Source organism: Eschrichtius robustus, chromosome 6 (genome assembly GCF_028021215.1).
Source record: "Eschrichtius robustus isolate mEscRob2 chromosome 6, mEscRob2.pri, whole genome shotgun sequence".
NCBI classification, from domain to species: domain Eukaryota; kingdom Metazoa; phylum Chordata; class Mammalia; order Artiodactyla; family Eschrichtiidae; genus Eschrichtius; species Eschrichtius robustus.
In genome coordinates, this window is record NC_090829.1 from 18,149,678 (window position 1) to 18,177,415 (window position 27,738).

Genomic DNA, 27,738 nt, shown 5'->3' on the forward strand with positions numbered 1-27,738 from the left:
CACCCTTGATGGAGTTGTTGAATCAACCCAGACTCCACCTGTTTGACAGATGTGAACTTTAAGTCCTTCTGGTTTCAAAGGATTTCTGGAGAGCTGTGGCTTTATTATATATATATTTTAGTGAAACTACAGGTCCTCATGCTCGTGCTTCCCTGTCAGCATGGGATCTCCACCATTCCAAGCGGAAGCTGTGGCTACTCAGTGGGCGGAGCCTCAGTCTGGGGCCTGTGTGGAATCCAGCCAGCACATTGGGCAGATGTGGCAGCCTTAGTAGGTATGTACTGACCATGTCCCTACTGTCCTGGTGATGAGAAATGCCTCATTTATGTGTCCTTGGGAGCAGAAAGTTATCCTTCAAGACGTGATACCCAGTGGAGACCCCTACAGAGCAAGGCACTTAGGAGGGCATGGATGGAACCTTACCTGAGTTTGGTCTGATATGTGTAGCCTGAGCAGGCACTAAGCCTTTGTTTCCCATGAAGACACTGCTCCTTGTTTGATAGATTCTTTTCTGAGAGCAGGGCCAATAGAGAGTCACAGTCAAGTCACATCTGGGAGGTTTGCAAGCTTGTCCGAAGGTAGAGTCACACATGGGCAAAGCCCTGGTCTAATCTCATAAGCACGTAACCTTCAAGATGAGCTGCTACAGAGATCCGTCCTCATCACCTTCCCTCCTGGGCTGCCTGGAGAGCTCACCTGCCGATTTATCCCCTGCATTCCTGCCTCTTCTGCACAGCCATCTTAGGCCATCTAATGAACACAGCCCAGAGAACACGGTCAGGCCCATGAAGTGTAGGATACAGTTTTGTTCAGAGTGACACCTGGCAGCAATGTCAAGAGAAACCCTCACTTCAGCAGCCATGCAGAACACAAGTGATCTTTACAGGGCACTGCTAGGGGGGCAACCGTGCAGAAGTGCTGAGTCTGGATCTCAGGTGGGGGAAGCACCCAGGCTTCAGACCAGTTGATAATCCCTGAATGCCTCCTCCAAAACGCAGCCCACGAGAGGCTTCCTCTTGAATCACAGACCACTTGGCCTAGCTAGTCTCTCACTCTCTCCAAGGAAATACAAAGAATGAAAGAAAACTGATGAGCTAGTCCTAAGATAATGCTTGCTTAAAGAAGTAAAGCCTCATTGATACAGGAATTTTGCCATCATTTAACAAATGATCTGAAAGAGCAAACTCTCAGTTTTTGGTAAAAAAGGAAAGCTTCATCATTCTGTCGACAGGACAAGAAATCACCTCTTTAAAGCTTTACCCAGTAGGAACAATAGGATGACTACCACAAGCCTGATTTTGAATAGTTTATTAAAGGAAAGGTGAAGCATCAGTTTCAAATTGTACAAAAGGAAAAAAAACCTCATATTGCAAATGTACAATTTACAGAATTACTAGCAAAACCAATCAAGGAGACACTGAAAATACAAAAATTCGATTGACTTCAAACTGAACTGGAAACCCATTGGAGTCGATATTATGCCTTTTCTGTTGCATGGTAGTCTACAATTCTAAGTCAGCATCTGTTTGTTTTCCACGTGAAACTGTCAAGCCAAGGATCAATCTGTGCAGGTGCCAGGTCACTTCCCAGCCTGCTCCCTGGCCAGAACCACAGGCGGGCAGGGCTGGCGTGGTGGACAGTCCAATCAATCATCCCCGCCCCTTCACTTCCAGTGAAACCCACATTTCTGGAGGAAAGCAAGACCCCAGCCCCAACTGGAGCCCAGGAATTGCTCAATCAGCAGATAAAACATTTTTGATGACCAAGAAGTTTTTTTCAGAACTGTACAAATGTTGAGAAAAGTTTGTTTTGTCTGTTTACTAAAAGGATGAATAAAGTAATCCATTCTGCTTTCCCACATAGTCACTGGGTGCACAGATTTTTTTTTTTTTTTTAATGCTTTTGTTTTTTGGTAAAAAGGGAAAGCCTCATCACTCTGTTGCAGCTACTTTAAAAACCAGCCCAGAAACAGCTGTGGATGGATTGGTTTGGAAGTTCTGAGGCTTACTTTAAAAATCAGAAAGGAAGAAAGTAAGTAAGTGGGCTTTTTAAAATAACAGTAGCAGCAAGTCATAAAAGTCTAAGCAGAATGTAACTCTAAACCATTAAAGGCTGTCCTGAAGATTCATAATTTCTTTCCCCCAAAGAATTATCCTTAATATGCACATTTAACACTGAAATGTTGCTGTATTTCAAGGTAAGCTTAAGTACTTCACCCTCTAAGCACAGACTTCTATGCAGCACACACTTCTATAATCGGTAAACTTAATTCACAAAATTAGTGCATAAGGGTATTATTAAAAGTGCATGGGAAGTAGACACGGTTATGTTACACTTAAAATAACGTTTGAATGGCGAAGGAGTTCTTCATGATTATCTTTTTAAGAAAATGGAAGTCCATGTAACTTGAATTTGGCAGGGCATGAAATAAGTGGTAAAAACGGCAAACTGATAACTTGAGAACCATTTTTGTTTTACTGAGAATACTTTATTTGCTGGTAGAAGTTGCTAAAAATGCACAGAACAAATACCAATAGAAAATGTACTGTATTTGAATCTCCCTAATCTATATAAAATGAATGGTGTACAGCATCTGTTGGAAAAATGGCTGCTTGGACATGTCTTATTTTATGCCCCCTTATAAATAAAAATAAACCTTTTTATTCAAGAGTATATAAAATCGGGGATTTCATATCTATGTCCACAGAGGGTGTATGGTTTTTGGCAGCGATGCACTGTCAGAGTTTCATCTTAGCTTGTCAGTATTCTGCTCCTCCATATTTCTGTATTCCACAAGGTCCAACCAAATCCAGTGAGCTCCAAAACACTCTTCGGCAATTAGGATGAGCTGCTTTACTCATAGGTTTAATAAAAATGGTTAGCTTTTAAAACATAAAAAGGCAAAATGTTAAAACGGTTTTTAAATTGTACAACAGGAAAATAAAGTTAAAAATATTTTTTTTTACTCAATGCTGAGTTTTCATAAAACAGGTGTATTACAGTGTTTATCTTGACAGCTGTTTTAAAAATTTAAAATTTCTTCCTCCCTCCAGAAAAACACACACATCTGTATTGGGATAAGTCCAATAATAGGACACAAATGATTTTTCAGGTCAGTCTTTCTGAGGTGACATTCACCAACATTCTCTTGGGTAATTTACATGCTCCTCTTCTGTCACTGCAAAAAGGGATTGACCTCAATCATTTGATTAAAAAACAAATCAGATCACATCAAAAGTGTTTTTTTCCCCATACAAGCTATCACAGTATATAGGCCTCTAGCTCTAAATAATAGAGTTCCAGATTTGTAAATTTTCTTCAGACTTCAGAACATAGGCATTCCAAATCCCTAGAAAAAGTGAAACACAATTATTAAATTCATGCATAAACAAGACCCAGAAACCATAATAAAGAACAGTAATAATTTAACATTTACTGAATCGTCTTCTATGATAGCTGCAGAATCAAAGAAATCTGGCCTCAGCTCAGCTCTCTCTCGCCGATTTCTTGATGGGGGCTGGAAAGAGAAGCCAGATACTTAATTTTTTCCTGAGATACATTAAGACAATGAACTGTGATAATCAGCTAATATTTCTAATAGTATCATAAATATAAAGAACTGTTAAGGGTCAATTTGAAAGGAAAAGAATCTGTCTTTTACAGGAGCATACATTAAAGAAAAATGTAACAGTATTTGGCTTTTAATTATCACTTAGATAAAAAAAGGCTTTCAAATTACAATGAATGTGTAAATGCATGTAAATAATTTTTGGGCCTATAAACAAAGAACATACCTCTCAATCATGGAATAATTATAAGATTGATCGAACACTAGGTGACAAAACTTCACTAAATTCCCCAAAGCAGGTAGATGGAGAGCTACTGATGGGTGGGTTGAGGGAGGTTACAGATTGGATATGGTCTCATTTACATTTCTTACCAAACCTTTTCATTATGGAAAATTCAGAACATACAAAGCAGAATGCTATGGGGTAAATTATGTCCCCCCAAATTAATATGTTGAACTCCTAACCCCTAGACCACAGAATGTGACTGTATTTGGAGACAGGGCGTTTAAAGAGGTAAGTAAAAGGAGATCATATGGGTGGGTTCTAATCCAGTGTGACCCATGTTCTTATAAGAAGAGGAGACACGCACAGAGGAAAGATCATGTGAAGACAAAGGGAGAAGATGGCCATCTACAAGTCAAGGAGAGAGGCCTCAGAATGAAATCAATCCTGCTGACACCTTATCTCTGACGTCTAGCCTCCAGAACTGTGAGAAAATACATTTCTATTGAAGCAACCCAGTCAATGGTATTTGTTATGGCAGTCTAGCAAATTAATACATAGAGAAAGCAGTATGATGAACTCCCATACACCCATCACCCAGCTTCAACAATTTTCAAACATTTGGCCAATCCTTTTCCATTGAATTCCTGTTTTCTTCTTCTCCATGTCATTTCACCTATAACTACTTCAGTATGTATCTCTTAACAGATGGAAACTTTTAAAAAACATAACCACCATGTATTACTATTTCTGACAAAGAAAATTTCTTAATATCACCTACACTTAGTCCATATTCAGATTTCCTTATTTTAAACACGTCTCTTCACATTGAACAAATAAGGTCCATATTCTGCATTTGGTTGCTATGTTGGAGCGCAGTGTACATAGACTCCAATTTAAAGTACAAGAGGCCAGATGAACATGCTATACTGAAAGACAGATCTAGTGTAAGCTGTTTTTCATGAAGGTAATAAGAAGGAGCCAGTTCCTGTTATTGCCAGAACTGAAAATCTGACTGCTTTGAAAACAGGCTTGAAAAACATAAGCTCATCCAAATGCCCAGCAGTGCTACAAGCGCTACACGGGCCCTGCCCACTGTCAATGTTGCCTCCTCCTCCTCTTCCTCTCACAGGGTTCTGAAAACAAGAGCATCATCTTACACCAACACCTTCACATATTTTAACAGAAGAAAAATGTATTGAACTTCCTTACCAGGTCAATAACCATAGTATCTTCAAATTCTTCATTCATATCTTCTAACTGACTCCGGGATGACATCATTACATCTTCAAAGATGGGCTCAGCATCTTCTTCCATTAGACCCCGACTGATACAGAAGAAGCACAGTCAGAAAGCTGTTCAGACTGATAGAACCTGGAGTTCTGGCTCTTACACTGGGTCTTCTAAGCAATGAAAGCACACCTTCCAATTACAACCAATAGACTGCACAAATTATGATACTGAACTCTAAGGTAATTAAGAATCATTCATTTGGTTAACTCAAGAATTCATCTCAACTCATCAGAAGGAAGTATAATTTAAATGCAATAACAATATTACTAGCTAGCTATGTGTCATGTCAGTTCCCACAGAACTCTAAGTGATTGGTGCCATTATTATCCCAAATTTACAAATGGGGAACCAGAGGCACAGAGGTTTTAGAGCTTATCCAAGGCCACACGGCTGGCAAGTGGCACACAAGGATTTAAATGCTGAAAGCCTCAAGCACCCATGTCCTCCATTCCTATCCTACGCTGCATAGCATATCCTGAATTATGATTTTAACTCCTAAGACCAAACATCAGAGAAACCCAAGTCGTTACACAAAATGACCATCACACAGTGATCATGTTCTTGTGACACTTGATGTAACACTTACACGGCATGCCTTACTCCAGTTCTCACTTTCATGTAGTTCATTCCTGTTCTGTCCTTCCGATTTAAGTCTTCTAATTTCGGCTGGCCTAACCAAGAGATCTGCATCTGAGGACTAAGAGAGGGTACTATTATTCATTTTGTGGCAGCAGATGAGGAATTTAGGCAATCAGGCCCATGCTAAAAAGGCCATAGTTGGTTGGCCTAATCCCCATGTAAGGGGAGTTAGCTGGATTTATTCCAGGGTCAAGGTTGAGATCATTATCAAAGGACCTGTCTTCGCAGAAATGGCAGTAAACTGGAGATCCCTAAGTCTCCAAGAGAAGCTGGCTGTGGAGGCTAGTTGTTAAGTGTGAAGGCAATCAGAATATGTCACCCCAAAATATGCTTCTTTGAGATTAAAATTGTTTTGAGCTGAAGGCAATTAAGAAGTAGTAAAACACAGAAAAAGTTCCCCCTTTTCTGCCTAAAGGCAGGAAATAAGTTCTCCTTTTACTGGAGACAGACTCTTATCAGCCCAGAGATGGCACCAGAGGAACGTGCAAACAAACCCTGTTAAACTAATGCTTATCTTCCTAGTTAAGATGAGGACTACCTAGCCCTAGTTGGACTACCCCTAGTCCAAACTCGTTTGTCTTGTCATTTCTTCACAAACTTATTGTTTCTTTGTCTAAAAGGCTTAAAAGCTTCCTGCTCTGGTCACTTCTTTAGGTCTTCATTCTCTTGTGAAGGCTCCCATGTACATGTAAAAATTTAATAAAATTTGTATGCTTTTCTCCTGTTAATCTGTCTTTGTCAGTTTAATCTTTAGACCCAGCCAGGGGCCCTAAGAAGGTTGAGGAAAACTTTTTCCTCTCCCACAGGTGCTTAAATTATCAGCTTCTTTCCCCAAATCCCTGCTAAACCAGAGCGCTTCTCACACTTCTGTATCCAGCTGCTGCCCTACTTACAAGGGTTCCTAGCTGCACACTCAGTCCCCGAAGGGACAGGAATGATGCTGGCTTCGTGGCTCAGAGCTCTCCAGAGTTGAACAAGGGAGGGTAGATCACATTTTTTCTCAGTCCTTCTGAGGAAGTTTGGAGTCAGGTACATGCTGAGCCAAATCTCCACCTGCACTCTATCCTTACTGGCACATGGACACTTGCATAAAATCAACATGACTCTTGGGAATTTTATAGGATGGAAACTTGAACGATTTTTGGTAGCTAAAATCTGCCGCATAAAGTTCTCTCGAAGCAGCTGTCTTTATATCATGTTAGGCTACCACCTTGATTCAACTTATAAATCTATAGCAGGAAAAAGACGACAGACCACAGCCAGGAGGGGCTGACATGGTAAGTTCAGGGAAGCAAGGCTCAAATAAGGAGGATACCCCCCCTTCCCCAGTAGGAAATGGAGTGGGAGTGCTGGTCATAAGGCAAACTACCCTCTAAGATGGCCCAGTTATGCAGTGGCTGACAAAGATGATCCTTTCAGCTTTGAAGAAGGCAGATCCTCAGAGCAAAGATTCCTTATGAAAACCCAGGATCTGAATTCTTCTAACACTGCCCCTTTCTATTTTCAACCTGCTAAATTTGTTGAGTTCTAATGAGAATTCTCTCTTATCCATCAGAGTAATTCACAGCATTACTCTAATATGAACAGAAACACAAGTGAGGAGCTTACAGACTTTCAAAGTTGAATGGAAAATAACAAAGAAACGGTTAAGGTTTTCAAAGCAAAAGTCATGCCATCACCCTGCCTTTTCCATGATTTTCAGAGCCGTGGTACTAGAAAACAGTTTAATTGCTAGTGCGGTAAAAGGTTAAGAGCTTGATTCTCCTACAGAAAGGACCGCTATTCTCAGAATTTATCACTGCTTTAACAATTCTTAATCTATGAACAGTTCAAGTTTAAAATATAAACTTAACCAAGACAAAGTACTATTAATTAAATGGCTGATAAAAGTAATAGTCTATTTGGTGTTCAGACTAGGAACAACCTTAGCAGAGACTCTTCTAGGCTCTCTCGCCAAGGAAGTAAACCTGCATGTGTTCTTGGCAAATCTCTGAGAAGAAACAGACCTGCCCAGTGAATCTGCAAACTCCAACTGAAATCAGCGCTTAGTAAGACACCATGCATTTAACGGTCTCTGGACTTTGAGGAACTGAGATCCACAAGTGTTTGCAGACTTATTATACATCTTCTAATATAAGTTATTTAAACTCTATTTGTGGTTTTGTTTTCTCATTAACTGAGAAAACAATAGGCTCGGATGAAATAATTTTTCTTACTTTAACAGTTGCAGGTTTTATGCCAAGAAAACAATTTTTTTACTACTTACTTGTGTAAAAAGTCAGGTTCAGAACCATGTTCAGACTCAGGCTCCTGAATCTGCTCTCCCATGGGCCGGCTGTTCTCTCGCAGTACAGTGGAAGTGAGCTGTGGTGCTGGCAGGGGGCCAGGAGTCTGAATCATGGTGTCAGTCCTGTTCAGCCACGTATTATCCAGACTTTCATCTGTAAAATTCCAGTTAATGAGTGTCACAGAATGTCATGGGTGGAATGAACTCTGGTAGAAGTTATAGCATAGATTTAAAGAGCATGGCTCTGGAGTAGACTGCCTAGGTTTGAATTCCAGTTACACCACTCACTTGTGTGACTTTGTATAAGCTATGAAATTTCCAAAATTCAGTCTGCTCATATACAAAAGGGGATATCAGTAACTGACCTCATTGAGTTGTAAGGCTTAAATAAGGTAATGTATGTAAACATCAAATGTTAGCTATCCTACATTATCATCTCTTCCAAGTCCCTCCATCCCTATAGAAGGGGAAGAATGTGGCCAGCCAGAGAGACCCCTCTAACCTTCCTTTTGCTCAAGCAATAAAAGGCCTATTTACTGGGTCTTAGAGGGGCCCCAGGCAGCAGCACTTAAAATCTGGCTGGCCTTTACTGAGAAATCAGCAAATCCTGTTACACCATTAGGCACTGGTCACCAGAGAAGTAACTCTTTGGCCAGGTTATACTTGCGGGGCTGGATTGAGGGACTCACTGATTTCATGCCTTTAACTTCTACCTCTTTAGGGAAGTCTTCTCTGATCACCCCACTCAGCCCCCACTTACCATTCTTTTTTAGCTTCTAGAGGAAACAAAATCATTCTTGCTCACTTAGGGCTTAATTATACACTGTCCTGCATTGGCAGGTGATCTGTCGTGTGTATATGTGATCTCTGTAATTAGATTTGAGTTTCTTCAAGAGATCAGGAACTATTTTTTCCTTCTTCTAAAGATCATTTATAAAGATTTGAACAGATTAAATTACTATTTATAGCGTTATTTGCATATCTAAATCCTGATAAAATACTACATAATTATAAAGTTCTACCTACAAAATGCTAAATTACAGTTGACCTTTGAACAATACGGTTTCAACAGCATGGGTCCACTTAAATGCAGATTTTTAAAAATAAGTATGTACTCCAGTACTACACGATCCACAGTTGGCTGAATCCACGGATGCGGAACCAAGTACATGGACTGTAAAGTTAGATATGGATTTTCAACTCTGTAGGTGGTTGGTGCCCCTAATGCTCCCCCTCACCCCACTGTTCTAGGTCAACTGCAAGTTCTTGATGTGGGAAGACTTAAAAAATAGTATTACTGCTATGTGTTTCCTTCTGAAGAATTTTAATCACAAAATGTAGTATGAATCCCATTGTTTTTCCTCCCCCAATAAGTCTCAGAGACATGTGCATGTGAGGCTCCTCCTCTGCTATCAAGTATTCTCTCTCTCTCAGTGTATTCTCCGGTTTCTAAAATTTTGTCAGACGCATGTATGTTCCGGATAGGCTTTTCTGTTCCTGGAAATACCTACCTATTGTCTGGTTAAGGTCATTCCACTAATCTAAAGCTCACTACTGAATCTCTTCAGCAAAGATATGTTACATCATCTTTTATTCATAACACTTTTCATTCAACATTTAATTCAAAACTTTTATTCTCTGCTGCACTTAAAATTTTATGATCATAGGAATGGTTTCATTTAGGTTCTTAACCTGGTAAACCATCTTTCAGCTTTCTACTACATGTCATCTTTTCCAGAAAAATTTTCCCTGATTCATTACGAGTTTGGTCACTCCCTGTATGTTTCCAGAGAACCTTTTTGGCCCATCAGAGAACTCACCATGCTGAACTGAAATTGCCTGCTTCTCTGTCTCCCTTTCTTCACTGGGAATTAATACCCAATCTCCAGCATCTAGTACAGTTCTTAGGAAGGTGCTTGGTAAAGACTTACTGAAAAAAAGAGTAACTTCAGGAAGAACTCACTCTTCTTGAAGAGATCCTCCTAACCCTCAAGATTCCTCAATGAAAACACTTCTTGCAAAGCTCTCTCATCTTCATTCCAAACAGATGAAACTCTGTTGCCTAAGGGTTCTGGACATGTAACTTACCTTAGTTACTTGGTAAATTTGAAACTGATATGGAGCAAGTTTTCTTTTTTGCAATTTAATGATTACCAAATTAGGTTATCTGGTCCATATATGCTTCTCCCTCCTGAGGACGATAATACTAACTGCTCCATTAATGTATAGATAAATGGTTATCTAAATTCTCTAAGCCTTTGGTTTCTTCTGTGTAAAACCTGGATAATACTGTTGAACTCAGAATTGATTTATAAAACATCTATACAGCATTTATTATGTGCCAGGGACTGACCTAAGTGCTTTACAAATATTAGTCAAATAAATGATTAAGTGATGTAATGCATGTAAAACACATTCTTGGTACAGCAAGGATTTGATGAATGCTGGCTAAGATGACTATTACATCTAAGAAAAGCTGTGAGCAGAAAAAAAATACAGATAGAGGAATAGATGTGGGGTGCCCTGATAAAAAGGCTGCTCTAGAAGACATTTCCGAAAGGAAATGACTGGCATCATTCTTTAGAGAACAGTTCAGGATGCTATACTATAAAGACAGGGTTTTGTATTTTCATTTTCTGAACCAAAAAGATTTTAAGCCCCAAAGCTGAAACTTGAAAGGTAATCTTAAACTTTACCATCAGGTCTGTAAATATTTTCAAATCTTTTATTCTCTTCGAAATATACATTCAGCCTAATCTACTGACTGATGCAAGAAAAGGGGCATTACTATATGATGACAACATTCTGACAACAGCAGCTAACATTTATCAAATGCTGCCTGTGTGCCAAGCACTGTGCTAAGTAATCACTGTGTGTGTGCTAAGTTTTTTTGGGGGAAGTATCTAATTTAATATTCACAATAGCTAACAGGATAGATACTCAGATCATCCTTCATCTGATCGGTGATTGAGGCTTAGAGAGGTTCAGTAACATGCTCCAAGGTTACACAGCTGAAAAACGAGAAAGCCAGGTCTGAATCCTAGAACTCTGAATTTAGAGTTTGTGCTCTTCATCAGTAGTTAATACTGCCTCCCCAGTGATGAAAGAAACATTAGACTTAAATTCTAATTAATTTTGCTACAGATTTCAGCAAAGTCTTTGATGAGTCACTATTTTTTAGGCAGCAGAGGTAAACAGAAGTTTGTGAAAAGGGGCCACGGCATGATTCAGATCACTGTCCTCTCCTGCTTTGGAGAGATTTTATTAGGAGAAGCATGGAGATGGAGCAAGATTATTTGAGGAAATAAGCATTTTTACTTTGAGTTTTCTTAGTTTAAGACTAATGCTTTGTTTTAGTAAAGCAATCTTTAGTCTTTTTGGATATAGGAATATCTATTATTGATCGCATTTTCATGACAGTTCAACTCCCTGTTCCCCATAGCCTATGAGGGTTAAAAAACCAGATCTGGCCATCACTAATTTAATATACAAAAATAAATTATCCAACCAAGTGGTGGAAATGGAAAGTTTTCTGGTATATTCAATGTGCTGCAGAGTTCCATCCTCAACTTAACCAAAATCTCTCCTATATTAGGATGCATTTTGATAGAATAACATTATGACTGTCTTATTTTAAATTTTAATGTATTAGAGATCTATGGTAAGAGGATCAGTTTTATAAACCTCCCTGTCTCCTCTTTTTCTCTGTGCCTATCTTCCTCTGTGTTCAGTGCTTTTTCAAGCTCCTTTTCCTTGACCCGCTTCTGTCCCACTTTGTCTGTTACAACCTTTGTGGCTGAACCTCTCAGTGTATATGAAACATACAAGGAAATAATGTGCTTAACAGTATTATCTTGCTTCAACAGATTATTTACCACTTTATTTATCTTGATACTATCAGGCACACTATTTGCCTCATAGTATAAAAGGCACACTTACCTTCTACTCGTTTTTTGTGAAGTGGAGGTCGTCCTTTCTTATTCCTTACTGAGGAGGTTTTGCTGCTGCTACTTCCACTGTTCACGGACATTCTATCATCTTCACCTCCAGTGACTAACGAATTTCTATAGGAGATGAGTGGAAGCCATACATCCTCCCTCCTTTCCATCATCTGTTCCGTTAGGAATTTTTCTAGGTATGAGTGACTAGAAACACAAAAGCAGCAGTCATTTTTATGGAAGTAGTTCATGCATCACTTATTTCATTTTTTTTCATAACCTGAGGCTCTCTCTCTCTGAAGGTTCTGAAGAATCCTTAAGGACACACATTAAACTATTAACAGTGGTTACCTTTAGAAAGAGAGGGATTGAGAATTTAAGGTTTTGCTTCACAAATTCCTGGAATACTTTTAAACAAGCAAATGTATTACTAAGGGTGTATGTGTATTTCTTCCTTTACTGCTTTCTTTGTTTTTAAATACCAATGTTTAAAAAAAAAAATCAGAAGTCTGGCTCAAAAAGGTTATTGAATTTTCTTTTAAAAGTGTTCAAGCCAGGGCAGGATTTCTAGAATGGTGACGTGAGGAGCTTGGCATACCCTCTCCCCAGCAAAACAACCCTTTTGGTGTTGGTTGTTGATAGTGGGGGAGGCTATGCACGTGTAGAGGCAGGGGGTCTATGGGATGGCAACTCTCTGTACCTTCTTCTCATGTTTGCTATGAACTTAAAACTGCTCTAAAAAATTAAAGTTAAAATAAATAACATAAATAAATTAAATCACATGTTTTCCTGTTAGTATGGAAGACTGTACATGGCCCAAGACTGCCCTTCTCAGGAGCAATCAGAGAGGGACCTTCTAAGCTGCCGGTCCCCTGGCTGACCATGGGGCAAAGGAAACACCCTGAACTGTGATAGCAGCTTTCAAAAGCCACACCCACATCCAACAGTAAAAATCTAACTTGCTAAGGAGGTTTAAGCACAACCTTTGATTAATAAGGGGCAGACACAGGCTAAATGATAAAAAACAAGGGAAAAAAAGATCTGAGTAGGGACAGCAGAGGCTGCATAATGCAAGAGAACAGACCTCACAGAGTCTGTTACTCCAAATAAATGACCAAGCAACCAACAACATCAATCTCTAGGAGGATAAAGAATGAATATCAAGAGTAGCTAAATTATTATTTTACAATGTATCACATACGCAATATATTATCTAAAATGGTCAGTTTGCAACAAAAAATTATGAGACAGACAAAGAAACAGAGAAATGTAATCCATATGTAGGAAAAAAACCCCAAGCAATAGAAACTTGGCCCACAACAACTGCAAAGCAATTATTATACTTATGTTCAAAGAACTACAGAAAACCACGTCTAAAGAATTAAAAGTATAATAACACTATCTCTCATTAAATAGAGAACATGAATAAGAAGATAGAAATATAAAAAAAAGAATCAAATGGAAATTCTGCAGTACAACAACGGAAATTAAAAAGTCACTAAAGGTGCTCAACAGATCTGAGCTGGCAGAAGAGAAATCAGTAATCTTGAACATGTATCAATAGAGATTATGTAATCTGAAGAGCAGAGAGAAAAAAAAATGAAGAAAAATGAACAGTGCCTGAGAGAAATGTGGGATTCATTAAGTACACTGACATGTATAATGGGAGTACCAGGAGAAGAAAGGTATAGAAATAAATTTGAAGAAATATGGCTAATCACTTCCAAATTTGATGAAAAACATGAATCTACACATTTTCAAAGCTCAACAAAGTCCAAGCAGGATAGATGCAAAGAGATCCACAACCAGATGTATCACAGTGAAAATGCTGAATGCCAAAGACTAAAAAAATCTTGAAAAGTATCAATAGAAAGAGAAAAGTAACTCATTACACACAAGGGAACTCCCAGTAAGTTTAAAAGCTGACTTCTCATCAGACACAGTAAAGGCCAGAAGGCAGCAGGATAACATAGTCAATGTGCTGAAAGTAAAACGCTATCAACCCCAAATCTTGTATCTAGAAAACTATATTTCAAAGCTAAAGATGAAATAAAAACACTCTCAGATGAACAAAAGCTTAGAGAATTTGTTGCTGGCTTACTTGCTTTACAAGAAATACTAAAGGAAGTTCTTCAGGCTAAAAACAAATCAGAGAGTAATCTGAATTTACAGGAAAAAACAGAGTGCTGAAGGGTAATTACCAGGTAGTCATAAAGGACAATATAATTGCATATATACTTATCTTTTGTCCTTTTCACTGATTTTAAAAAGCAATTGTATAAAACTATGCATTGCTCTGTCACTGGGACAATAACATAGAAATGTGTATTTGACAATGTACACAAAAAAAGTGTGTGACAGCAAAGATGTATTATTAGAGTAAGGAAATGATAGCAGATGGTATTTCATATCCACAACTATGAAAATAACTAAAAAATATAATTAAAGATCTCTGAAGGAATTAAAATATTACACTAGAAAATAGCCATTTAATATAAAAGAAGGCAATACAAGAGGGAAAAAACAAAGGCACAGACATATAAAAAATAGAAATTATTATGACAGAGATTGTTTCAAAAGAAAAAACATGATCTAACTACAGGCGTGCCTCATTTTATTGTGCTTTGCTTTACTGTGCTTTGCAGATACTACATTTTATACAAATTGAAGGTTTGCAGTAACTCTGCATTGTCAGATGATGGTTAGCACTTTTAAGCAATAAAGTATTTTTTAATTAAGGTATGGACACTGTTTCTAAGACATCATGCCACTGCACACTTAACAGACTACAGTGGAGTGTAAATATAACTTTTCTATGCACTGAGACACCAAAAAATTCATGTGACTTGCTTTATCTATTACAATATTTGCTTTCTTGTGGTGGTCTGGAAGTGAACCTGCAATATCTCTGAGGTATGCCTGTATATGCTGTCTACAAGAAACACACTTTAGATTCAAAGGCAAAAAGGCAGAAAGTGAAAGGATGGAAAGAAAGCTATACCATGCAAATAGTAACTAAAATAGAGCTGGAGTGGTTACACTAGTATCAGACAAAATAGACTTTAAGAGAAAAATTACTAGGGACAGAGGAGGACATTTTATAGGGATAAGTAAGAGTCAATCCACCAGGAAGACATAACAATTATAAACATATATACACCTAACAACAGAGCCCCAAAATACACATGAAGCAAAAAATGAGAACTGAAAGGAGAAATAACAATTCAGTAAAAATAGTTGGAGACTTTAATACCCCACTTACAGTAATGGATAGAACAATTGAACAAAAGAAAATAGAAGACTTGAACAGCATCCTAAAGAAAACTATAAGCAAAATGGACCTTCAATCTTCTTGAAACAAGTCAAAAACAAAATAAAACTAAAATATAATTAATATAAAAGGAAAGAAGAAAGTGTTCCACAATAGTTAAGCCAGTGTTTACAGATCTTTGAATTAGAGAATAAGAAGTCATTTCCACTTGCAAATTCTAGGGTACTGAAAGGTAAGCAATCAGAGAAAAACTATATAAAAGTTTGAAAGAAAATTATAGTCCCTTAAAATAGGGGTCCCCAACCCCCGGGTCTGTTAGGAACCGGGCCACACAGCAGGAGGTGCGTGGCGGGTGAGCAAGCGAAGCTTCATCTGCCGCTCCCCATCTCTCACATTACCACCTGAACCATTCCCCACCCTCATCCCCCATCCGTAGAAAAACTGTCTTCTGCGAAACCGGTCCCTGGTGCCAAAAAGGTTGGGGACCGCTTCCCTAAAACAACCTATCAGAGCCTAAGTTACCAAGAGTAATTATATCTAGATGATTTTTTTCAAAAATTAAACATTTAAAATTATAATGGTGTCATGATAAAAGCCACTTGTCCTGCAATGTGCAACTTACACAGTCTTTTTGTCTTGTCGAAGAAGCTTAGATGAAAATTCACTTAGTACTTCTAGGAAAGCCAGATTAGGAGGCGGATATTCTTGTCCTTTCTGATTTTGGTATTTAAAGGCAAATTCTATGCCATCCCTGAAATAAAAGAAAATATTGTCTCATTTTTCCAAATAGCTAGTATAATTCTTCAATGGGCTAGAATTTCAAAAATAGTTGGGAAGGCAGCAAAATCATCACTGAAGGTAGTAAAACCTGACAAATTCAAATGGTAAAATAATGTTAATTTGTATGACACAGTTGCATAATAATATTTAATTTTATTATTTACAGTGGAAAACAACTTATATTGTGAACATATATTTCACAACTTATATTGGGAAAAATAAGAAATAGCTAAACACCCACAAAGCTAAATTCCTGTGTAGCTTTTAGAGATAACAGAATACCCTGGAAAGATACTGAGATTGTTAGAAAATTTGGTTCTTAGAGTTGGTCATGGTACCAAGCAGGTGTCTGAGTTTTTGTAAGATACCCAAAATTTTTTGTCATTCAGTGTTCCATTATGAAATGAGGTTTCCATTATGAAATGAAGTTGCACAGTGCTTTTAAACCTATGTCTCCCACAACATTTTCTCACCAATAGACCAGATAAGAACATCTTGTTAAACTTTCCTTTCTATACTTTATAAGATGAAAAAATGTGTGAAGTAAGTAACTATTTTTCAAATTAAAAATACCCTCCTGGTTGAGAATCACTAGATTAGACAACCTCTAAAGTTCTCATAACTTGAAAATTCTAACATTTGTCACTTTAAAAATTGGTCATATAATAGTTGTTTCTGGTAAACTCCAGTAAACCAGACTGTATATAACAGAGTGTTTATTTAGCTCACTCACTTGTGAAGCGTGGCAACTGCTTCTCGTGTCTTGATCTGGTCCAATCCGAACGTAAGGGCAAAGCGACGTGCCAATTCTTTAATGCCACTTACATGGGCAGATGTCCTATCTAGGTTGGGACCTTGCTCTTGAACAAGTTCATTAAACAACTGGTAGAAAGAAAAAAAAAAAAAGAGGAAAAAACCTATGGTTAAGAAATATTTATTTATTGTTAGAATAAGTAATATAATTTAAAAATATTTAAAAGCCATATGGTAAAATACGTATTTCCCTCCTTGTACTAACAGTAGCCACACTGTTCCTGTTCTCCAAGTCATCTACTATTTCTTGAGCTCATTTTCATGCTAGTTGTGTGATTAAATGCAAACCGGAATTTCTTTTTTATCAAAAAGGAACACATTTTGGGTTGGGAAAAGGAAATATGCTTACAAAAATATACTATGTATTCATAAACATCTATGTATTCTTTCTGTTGTTTTCACAGGAATGGTAATATATGAAACACAGGGCTCAGAACTTTGTTTTTTCACTTATTACATCTTAGACAAGAACATTATGTAAAAGAAGACCATTAAAATATATGGGGTGATTTTTCCCACCCAATAACAAAATATACAAAAAAGTTCTTAAACTGAGTGAAGAGGTTTTATAATTACATAGACATTACATATATTGTATCAAAATAACAGAAACAAAACTCGAGTACTAAAGAATATAAAAGCAATCATCATTCTGTCATCAAAGTCAGACACTTAGATTATCTGCCTTCCCTTCTATTATGAGAGACAGATAGCCCAAGCTTTCATCTAAAGCCACTCGCTGCTTATGTACTGAATCTCCCTGTCCTTTACCTACTTAGTGGTTTGGTCCTGAGCTACTGCTTTCTCCTGAATCCATTAACTATTCCCTCTCTGTTAGATGCATGCATCTTAAAAATCAAACAACCAACCCTAACTTCTTAATTCCATCTCTTCTGCCAGCTACCAACACGTTTTTCTCATTCTCTTTACACAAAGATCCTGAGTATTGTTTACATTTGTTTTCTTCACTTCCTCATCTCCCAATCTCTCAATACACTTTAATCACACCATTTCACTGAAATAGCTCTTATCTTCTATTAATTATGTTGTCTACCATTTTAGGTTTCTTTAGCAATAGACCAGCTTAAACTACTTACTCTGCCATGAGTAGAAACAGCAGTTCTTCCAGAGATTTTCAAATTTATACATAGATAATTGTTTATAAGTTCTTAAACTTTAAAATGTTTTCACAGATAATTGTATACAATAGCCTTTAACTTTAAAATTTACATTTAAAATAAATTACAAAGAATATATTTCACTGTACAAATATCAAAGTAAAAATTCTCTTTTCTCTTTCCCATTATATATCATTCTTCTCTCCAAAGATAATCAATGTTAAAGTTTGAAAGTTTTCTAGACTAATTTAGACACATTAATATATTACATATATAAAGTTTTAACTTTTACACAAATGGTACTGTACTATATATTTTATCCTTAAACTTGCTATTTTTCACTTAATATTTTGTCTTAAAAATCGTTTAGCTACTTCAGAGTATCAGTTTATTTAACCATTCCGCTGTTGATGGACATTTAGACTATTTCCAATTTTGCAATATTACACAGACTGTTGCAGTACAACATCTTTCACATATACGTTTTTGTGCACACCTGCATGTATCTACGTAGATACCTAAGTAGCAAAAATACTGGTTTAAAAGGAATGTATACCTTAAATTTTGAAATATACTGCAAAATTATGTTCCAAGAAGGTAAGAGCAATTGCTTTCACAACGGACCTTTTCCTGCCACATCTTTAACAATCATTGGTATTATCTATCATTTAAATTCATGCCAGTCTATTTGGCAGTGATAAATGTCTCCTTATTTCAATCTGTATTATATTAATTATTAATTAAGTTATGCTTCTTTTCATGTGTTTACTGCTTTTTAAAGTTTCCTCTTCTGAAAAGTGGCTTTTCATTTGCTCACTTTTCTATGGGATTTATCTACCTTTGTTACTGATTTGTAGGATTTGCTATGTATGATTAAAAATATTTTCCCACAATCTGTCACTGTTCTTTTAATTTTGTTCAGAGTGCTGGTTGATGTATAAATCTGTGTAAGTATATATATATAATCAATTTTTTACATTGTGGCTTCTTTCCTTGAGGAATTCCCTACTCCAGGACATAAAAATATCCTTTTGTTTTCTTATAAACTTTTAATTTTTAACATTTATATGTAATCCACCTAGTAGTTATTTTGGGTACATGTTATGTAGGGCTATCACCTATCGAATAGGCCCGATCCTTTCCCCACTGACCTTTATCATAGGCTAAATATATACATACATACCTACAGCCATCCCCAACTCTCCCATCTCTACGTTAATACTAGGCATTTACTAGAAATCTTAGTTAGGCAATACATGTGACATATTTTCTTCTTTGGATACTATTGTTGCCCCTTCCCTTATTAAATACTTTAAAAATGTATTTTTAAATTTTTTCTTTAAAAATGATTACTTTCAAAATATCCAATTTGGCATTTCATCTGGTCTAAGAATAGATCACCTTAGGATTTCATCTATTTGAAATGTGAACTATAGGACTGTCTCCCTAAAGAAAAGACACATAACACATCTTTGTACCAGAAAGTATCCATAGTAATGTATTAATGTAACGACCTAATTTAAATGAGGTAAGATACCTAGCACATAATAATAAGCACATGGAAGTGCTCAATAATATTAATTCTACTCTTCATCTCTTTCCCTTCAAATTTCTTACCTGCTGTAAACTGAGAATGAGGGTCTTGGCACACTGAATTTTATCAATCTGCCTGGTTTTACTCAGTGTTTCCTTAATAATATCACCATAGTCATTGTAATACTGTGAGAAAAAGAAAAAAACATAGTTTTAAAACTGTCGATATTTAATGAGATAAATAATAGGCTGATGAAAGAAATGGAAAGGTGAGTACAGAGGTGTTTAATTTTTCATCTTAAAAACCTAATGAGAGTTAAAAGATATTGTCTAAAGTTAAAGGAATACACATTTGATATTTAAAATTATGAAATAACTAATAATAATAAAACTAAAAAATTGGGAATTCCAAGAGGAGAAGAAGTGATATAGGTGAGCAAAATTCCTCATTCTTTACAACATAGATTCAATAGATTTAAAAGGTGACAAATCAAGAAATAGAACTCTGACAGAAACATCTTAAAGAGCTAAAATCAAAACAGTTAAAATTGCTTGCTTACTTCTGGGGAGTAGGCCTAAATAAAGGGAAGGGTAGATTACAGTAATAGATTTAAGTTTTCACTGAATACTTTTGTGCACTCATTATCCCCCATAACATGTCTATATTTTACCATTATAAAAAATAAAAACACTGACTTCTCCAACAGTGATTAAGAAAAATTCAGCTAATTTCTTTATAATTCAATTTTTGGACACAGGATTTAAAGAGTTTTCCTTGTGAGTAAATAATTAGGAAAAACTTTGAGACCATTAAATCTGGATGTTACTTCCAAGCTAGAGCATAAAACCTATAACCTATGTAAAGAAGTGAGTATATTAGCTTGACAACTGGATTTTTATAATCTTCAAGAAGATGGGTATACTTCCATGATGTGAGGTGCAAAAAAAAGGGGAAATGTCTCGAAAGAATCATCCTTTCAGTGCAATTAAAAATTATCTCAATGCAGATAAAAAGAGAAAGATAAATGAGAACACTAAAGTGGTTCGACAGGTAGATCAACAATAAATTCAGATTTTTAACGATCACACAGAGAAATGAGGCAAAAAGCCAAATAGACAAGGATGTATAATAAAGAATAGCAAACAACTATTAGAATATTCACAAAAAGATTAAAGCGTAGAAAGAACAGAGGAGTGTAAAAATTGCTAAGGATGATAAAGCTTATTTCTTGAAACTAAGACAGTATTGCTAAGGGATGACAAGGAAAACCATATTAAGCTCATGTTCATCTAACCAAACCCCATTTCAACATTACTTTTGGAAGCCTTCTCTGGTTGCTCACTTGTCTCTATTTGTGCTTGCTTTGTAATTTATACATCTATCACTACAGTAATCATGATGAGGCTTTATGGTTTAGTGGAAAGACCTAAGCTTTGAAGCTAGGCAAACCTAAAATCGAATGCCAGTTTTTGCTACTTTAATCGTTGTGTGGGGACTTCCCTGGTTGTCCAGTGGTTAAAATTGGTCTTGCAATGCAAGGGACACCAGTTCGATCCCTGGTCAGGGAACTAAGATCCCACATGCCGCGGGACAACTAAGCCTGCACACTGCAACTACTGAGCCCATGCGCCACAACTAGAGAGCCCGCGTGCCGCAACTGCAGAGCCCACGCGCTCTGGAGCCCTCGTGCCGCAACCACTGAGCCAATGCACTCTGGAGCCCGCGTGCCACAACTAGAGAGAAGCCCACGCACTGCAATGAAGAACCCGCGTGCTGCAACGAAAGATCCTGCATGCTGCAACTAAGACCCGACGCAGTCTGTAAGTAAGTAAGTAAGTAAATAAATAAATAAATAATAAAAAAAAGTTGTGTGGATCTTCGAAAGTTATTTACCCTCTCTGAGCCTTAATTTCCTTATCTGTAAATATGATATTATTTCCTAACTCACAGAGTTACTGTAATCAACAAAGATAATGTAAAAGCTTTAGAACAGTGTCTCAAATATAAATGGCATAGAACATAGGCAGCTATTCATTATTAGCATGTTATATTATGTTTACATTTCAGTTTCTCTGTTAATCTGTAACCTCCTTAGTGCAGAAATCATGTCTTATTTAAATCCCTGGCTACAAACACAGTGCTCATCACATTGCAGTTGTTTAGCAAAATATGATGACTTAGTTACTATGTCATAACTAGAATTGGACATAAACATGTGAATCAGCGGAATACACAATATTCTGAACATGGGCAAAATAAAATACTGTCTCTGACATAAGAACAAGGCCAAAATACATAAACTGAGAAGTGTGCCTCTTAGGCTATATCAAAGATTTTTGAGCACTGCTTTTTTTGTGGTTCAGAAACAAAATGCAGCTTCTGGAAAGGAGAGCAGCCAGGAAGGCGACAACCTATCAAAATCCTGTCATAATAAAGAATGGTATAAAACCCTTCGACATCTCTTTACCTCCCTCAGGAAAAAAATCCCAAGTTCTCACACAGCATATAAGGTCTACCCTGTCAGTTTCTTTAAATCTTACCTCTGGCTCCATTCTCATAAGCAATCTATGTTGCTATATCAAATTACTTGCATTTCCCCCAAACAATTCATTTCCTTTGCTTTGTACACGAAGTCCAATCTGCCTAAAAGTCCTCCCACTACTTTTTTGCTTGACTGGCTGATTTATGCTTATCGTCTCAGACTTAGTTCAGAAGGCACTTCTAAGCAGTTTTCATTAACCCTCATATTTCTTAAGAGTGGAGTATCTGTTTTATATATTTCCAGGAGCCCCTATACGTACTTCTATTATACTGTATAAATGCAATTGTCTAATTACTTGACTATTTCCAGCTTTAGACCACTTTGGATCAGGAATTTAAAAATCTTTGTAACTTGAGTGCCTGGCAACACAGTAGTAGGCATACTTATAAATATATGTGAAGAAATTTCATAGGGAAGAGAGTTAGCTTTCTTCCGTAAGAGTCCATGGCCTCATGAAAATAAAAAGGCATTCTTTCATATAAATGTAAGCAACTCCTACTTTATGGAATTGATATAATAGTATAGAGTGATAAAAAGCTCATATATAAAAGAGAGGAATTTTAAATATGTCAGAAAATCATCAATAATATTTAGGTAAAAGCTGTCAATTTTAGCTTATTCATCATTCTTTCATTTTTAATTGCAAACTTCTCTGCCACTTAAGTGGAAGGAGAAAAATAAGAATATGAAACTACTATCTTAATAAATAAATATCCTTTTACCCGTTTAAAAAAAGACTGTAAAACTATACCTTCATGTAGTGTTTAAAGATGTCTGCAGCTGCATGCATGTCAACAATATCGTAGATGATAAGTTTGCTGAAGGCAGCAAGTAGATTCCTTCTCTTATGTAAGGCCTCAATTTTATTAGCTTCATCTTCTTCATCACCCTCTAACCACAGAAAATAAATTACTTATGAACTTCGGCCCTTTATCCAAGGTAAAACAAAGTAGACAATCTGCATAATAAAAAACCAGCTTATAACTTTACAAATAGGTACCATTCAGTTTTAGATAGGATAAAAACCGTTAGTTATACTCATTATTTTAGGATGCTATATTTAGTTAAACATTTATTAAACACTTAGTAGGCACTAAGGTTTCTGTCTTCTGGGAGACTGTCATAGCAAAGACTGAGTAAGGTAAACAAACCATATAGATTTTTTTCTGATACTTTCGTCATAATAATACTGTTGTTCTGTTTACCTTTAAAATGCTGTCTTCTCTTATCTGAATATTCCTTATGTGCTAATGTATTTCTACAGAGAAGAAATTTCTAGAAAATTTTAAGACACAGGGAAAAAGTTTTCTTTTAGAAAAATATATGGGGAGTAATGGAAATTATATGGAGGAGTTAGTTTTCAGTTCTTGTCCTAAACATCATTACACTGTAAGCTGAGAAAGTATATTTTGCAAACCATGTTAATGTACATATGCATTTTTTTAAACAAAACCTTACCAAATGCTTTCAAACAAGTAGTCTTTATTCCTCAATTTTTAGATTCTAAGGCCCTATTGGTTTATCTATTTCTAATCCCAAGAAAAATTTCTCCACAAGGCCACAGACAATAAAAGTTAACACATTTGTTTCAGGCTCTGTACTGACCCTCTCATGTTTTGGCATGCCCTTATTTAGGGACAGTGTTCTTCCTTCCCTTCTTTGCATGTATATATTCATAAAAAAACTTACTCTCAACTTTTCTCTTCCCTTTATTAACTGGTCCTGCTGTGAAGCATCAATGCTTTGAGAAGTTGGAAATCTTTTTGCTTAAGATAAGTAGAAGGTAAATTTTATCTCCTGAGATTAATATGAGCTCAAAATAAAGATCCTTTGTTCACAGCCCATTATTTTCTAAAATGTTCTGTTAAATAAAGAACATTCTAGTAGCACCAGGTAGATCTGTGGATCTGATATGCCACGGATCTTAGAGATTATCTATTTCACAAATAACCTATATAATGTTTATTTATAATTATTTATATTCAGTCTAATTTTACTAAGTTTTCATTCTGCAGGCTCAGCACAATTTTGACTGGTGAGGTTTGATAACATTCTTTTAGCACTTAGTATCTTAGAGTCACATTTTGTTAATTTAAGTAATATATGATCACTACTCACAAGCAGAAAGGAACTCAGATGCTTTCCTTTAGAAAAATTGTGAACCTGGAAGCAGTTCAATTAGAAAAAAAACATCTATCCTAAATATACATTTTACACGTGGGAAATGACAAATGTACACAATTATTCATTATAGCATAGATTATAATAGAAGATTGGAAACTAGCCAAATGTCAATCAATATAAAATGAATAATATAAATTATGCTATATTTAAATAATAAAATACTATGTAGCTATTAGAATAAGGAAGCTCTGTATGTAGTGATGGGGAAAGATCTTTAAGGTACTAAGTTAAAGTTAAAGCAGGGACACCTCACTGTGTATATTTTTATTCTTGTTGGTTTCTGAACTACATGAATGTATTCACTTTTTTTTTAAAGAGAGAAATTGTAGTATTTTTTAGGATTGAATTTGAAATTTTTTCTCATATCTTTTGGGGTTGGTAAAACAAGATCAATATTGACAAAATGATAGCTACAAATACCCATGCTCTGGTTCTCCTCATCTTGGTCAATGAAAACATGATCCATCACAAAACTGAGGAGTTCAGACTGAAGTCCAGTATCTGGATTAAACACCAAAGGCTGAAGGCCCTCCCTGCCACCTGTCATTAATTGGTGGCTGAAAATCATCAATAGATCACAGAGTAACATGAAAGCCTGGAATGCAAAGGAAATTCATCAGTAAAATATTGTACAAATGTAGCTGTAACTACAAATCAATGTTAATGAAAATATACTAAATTAAATACAGCTCAATAACAGTACCATAATAGAAATTCTGAGTATTCAAATTGCAGCTACTTAATTTTAATTTCCAAACTGAATAAAATTATTCTGTCTCATTACATACTAGTCATACTTAAGACTCTCCACCCCCCTAAATATAACCTATTTCTTTTACTTGGCTGTATTAACTCAAAACAGTTGATTAAGAGATTTTTGACTTGAACTCATAAAATATGAGTTAAACTCAACTCTGGAAATACAAAATTGATATAATAAATTAATGACAGATGTTACAAATCAATCTTATACTGCATAATCAAATAATAAGCATAAATCTTAACACAAACTGTATAATTCAACAAATTACAATGTAGTACTCTAAATCTGTAAGCTCCTATTTTGGATTCTTCTTTAAAAAAATCTATTGTAAAATAAAATTTTTAACAGTAGGTTAAAATTGAATTCAAGATCATTCACATAAAAACCAGTGCCTGAAAGCTTCCCAACAAATGTAATCACATAAAGAAACTTTCAATATATTTCCCCATAGAGAAAGTATTATAGTTATGTTGCCACATTTATCCTATTTAATGGATGGTACAAAATAAACTTGTATCATCAGTTTATTGAAACTGAAAGATTTTGTTATGGAATAACTGAGGGCTCTGATACCTGAAAACAATCCACTCACCCCCTTCTAAAAATTGACTTCTATGGGAAAACATAATTTTGGAATGTATCTGGAGATGGCTGTATACTTGGTTGTTTACCTCCAGCAAGACTCATGGCAGTTCATGCTCTAAGTACACAGCCATGAAATACATTATTTGAGTCACTTGAAAAGAGGAGAACATGAAAGGAATCCAGGAGAATATATATTTTTAACTGAGGCCATACTTTTGCATGTCACCAAACAGTGAGGATGCAGAAACACTGAATTTTTGGCTTAAATGTCCTGAGCTAGGTACTTTTTAGACAGCACTGGTTGAGTTCAGAAGGTTTAGAGAATAAGGTTTAGGAAAGATCATTTCTGTTCCCATTTACGTTAGATGCTGATAACTCAATATAGAAGAGACCTGGATAACCTATTTGTAAGAAGAGATAGCAAAGGGTAAGTACTGCTGTACTCTTTTAGATGTAAACTCGTTTTCTAGCCCAACATCATAATAAAAAACGATATGGAAAAGGTGTATCTGTTTTATATAAAAGTATTTCCTAATAGAACAGTATAATTAAATAGATTACAAAATCACTTTGTGAAAATGGTATTGCCTTGGGCTCCACTTTGACCCTCTTTGGTCTACGACCTTTCCCAAGGGGTGAGGAGTCTGTTGGACCAATGGGATATGCCCACCTGCACCCCTACTTTACATCACTGCCCAGGTACAGGGATTCAGGAATTCCCTGCCCTCACAGACCTGATTCTGCTACCAGGGGGTGCACAGGCATCTTTCCTAGACACACTGCATCCCCAGTGTGTACTCCTAGGCCCCAGGGTTATCAAGGAGCAGCTGTTTGAGGAAGTGATGTTGATAGTTTGGATATGGGGGCTGAATTGTTCATATGCATGTGTGAGGAGTTCTACCTGGTGTGGGAAAGAGCTGAAGGTGAGAAGAGAAGGTGGACCCTATGCCAGCTCCCCAACCCTCCAAGTTCTGGTATAGAACTCTTAGGAATCAAGAATTCTAAATTTGAACCTGGCCTTCCAGGCCATTATGACAGTATACTTGTCAAGGTACAAAGACGTGTAACGGGTTAGCTTACTTTATAACTTAAATATTCAGACATCTATATTCTTGTCCCAGGTGCCACAAATGTTAGGGATAAACCTGCATGCTAAGAACTGTCATAAAAAATTACATCTTCTGGGGCTTCCCTGGTGGCGCAGTGGTTGGGAGTCTGCCTGCCAGTGCAGGGGACGCGGGTTCGGGCCCTGGTCTGGGAGGATCCCACGTGCCGCGGAGCGGCTGGGCCCATGGGCCACAATTGCTGAGCCTGCGCGTCTGGAGCCTGTGCTCCGCAACGGGAGAGGCCGCGATGGTGGGAGGCCCGCGCACCGCGATGAGGAGTGGCCCCCGCTTGCCACAACTGGAGAAGGCCCTCGCACAGAAACGGGGACCCAACACAGCCATAGATAAATAAATAAATAAATAAAGACTTTCTATTTCACTGTCTTTAAAAAAAAAAAAAAATTTACATCTTCTTAAAAAAAATTTACATCTTCTTACTGTTCTTCAGTAACTCATTTGAGTTATTTTTATTGAGAGCTCTTAACTGACAATTTCTTACCTGTTCCTTCACTGGAGTATTAACATTAGATAGGCACTGTTGGCAAACAGCCAAAAAGGATTTCACTGTTTTCCTCAATACCAACAAATCCTCCTGTAAGACACATTCAAATTTACAAGCATGAATTACAATATCCTAGAAAACTGATCCAGAAGAAATAATAAATGGAAAATAGCCAAACTAGTTTATTGTTAAGGAAATTCATAAAACCAAATTTATTGTTGGGACCCAAATCATATAGTTATTTCCTAGTTATCTTAATGGAAGGGTCAGCGAAACTGATAATCCTGAATACTCAGTTCTATTTAGCTTTGGAATGCTCAGTATGATTTCCTCCAACATATTTTCCTTTATCAATATGGTTTACTCAGGCTGATATTAAAATTTTTAGCCATTCCTATAGCAAATACTAGCTGGTAGTAAAGTGAGAGAGTGCAGCAGCATACTGAAAAAAATCAATTAAGCAATAAACACGTACTCCCATATTCTCAGGACTCTGCAAAATGTCAAGGGGAAAAGATAACTTTAAGATAGTGTCCATGTTCTCAAAGAGTTAACATCTTAGCAGGGAGTTAGACCAATTAGAGAGTAATTA

General features: G+C 36.5%; 1 protein-coding gene across 1 annotated transcript in view; it reads right to left on the reverse strand.

The window, feature by feature from the left end:
* Positions 1-1,318: 1,318 nt before the first annotated feature.
* The window catches only part of STAG1 (STAG1 cohesin complex component), a 426,258-nt gene continuing 399,838 nt past the window's right edge, over positions 1,319-27,738 (reverse strand). Inside the window, exons 23-34 of the mRNA XM_068545965.1 lie at positions 27,144-27,236; positions 24,611-24,785; positions 22,758-22,897; positions 19,548-19,649; positions 16,733-16,881; positions 15,842-15,970; positions 11,950-12,155; positions 7,990-8,164; positions 5,671-5,781; positions 5,004-5,118; positions 3,437-3,517; positions 1,319-3,349 (exon numbers count right to left, since the gene is read on the reverse strand). Of these exons, the coding sequence (XP_068402066.1) occupies positions 3,326-3,349; positions 3,437-3,517; positions 5,004-5,118; positions 5,671-5,781; positions 7,990-8,164; positions 11,950-12,155; positions 15,842-15,970; positions 16,733-16,881; positions 19,548-19,649; positions 22,758-22,897; positions 24,611-24,785; positions 27,144-27,236 (1,500 nt within the window). The 3' untranslated portion in view covers positions 1,319-3,325. The remainder of the gene's footprint in view (positions 3,350-3,436; positions 3,518-5,003; positions 5,119-5,670; positions 5,782-7,989; positions 8,165-11,949; positions 12,156-15,841; positions 15,971-16,732; positions 16,882-19,547; positions 19,650-22,757; positions 22,898-24,610; positions 24,786-27,143; positions 27,237-27,738) is intronic.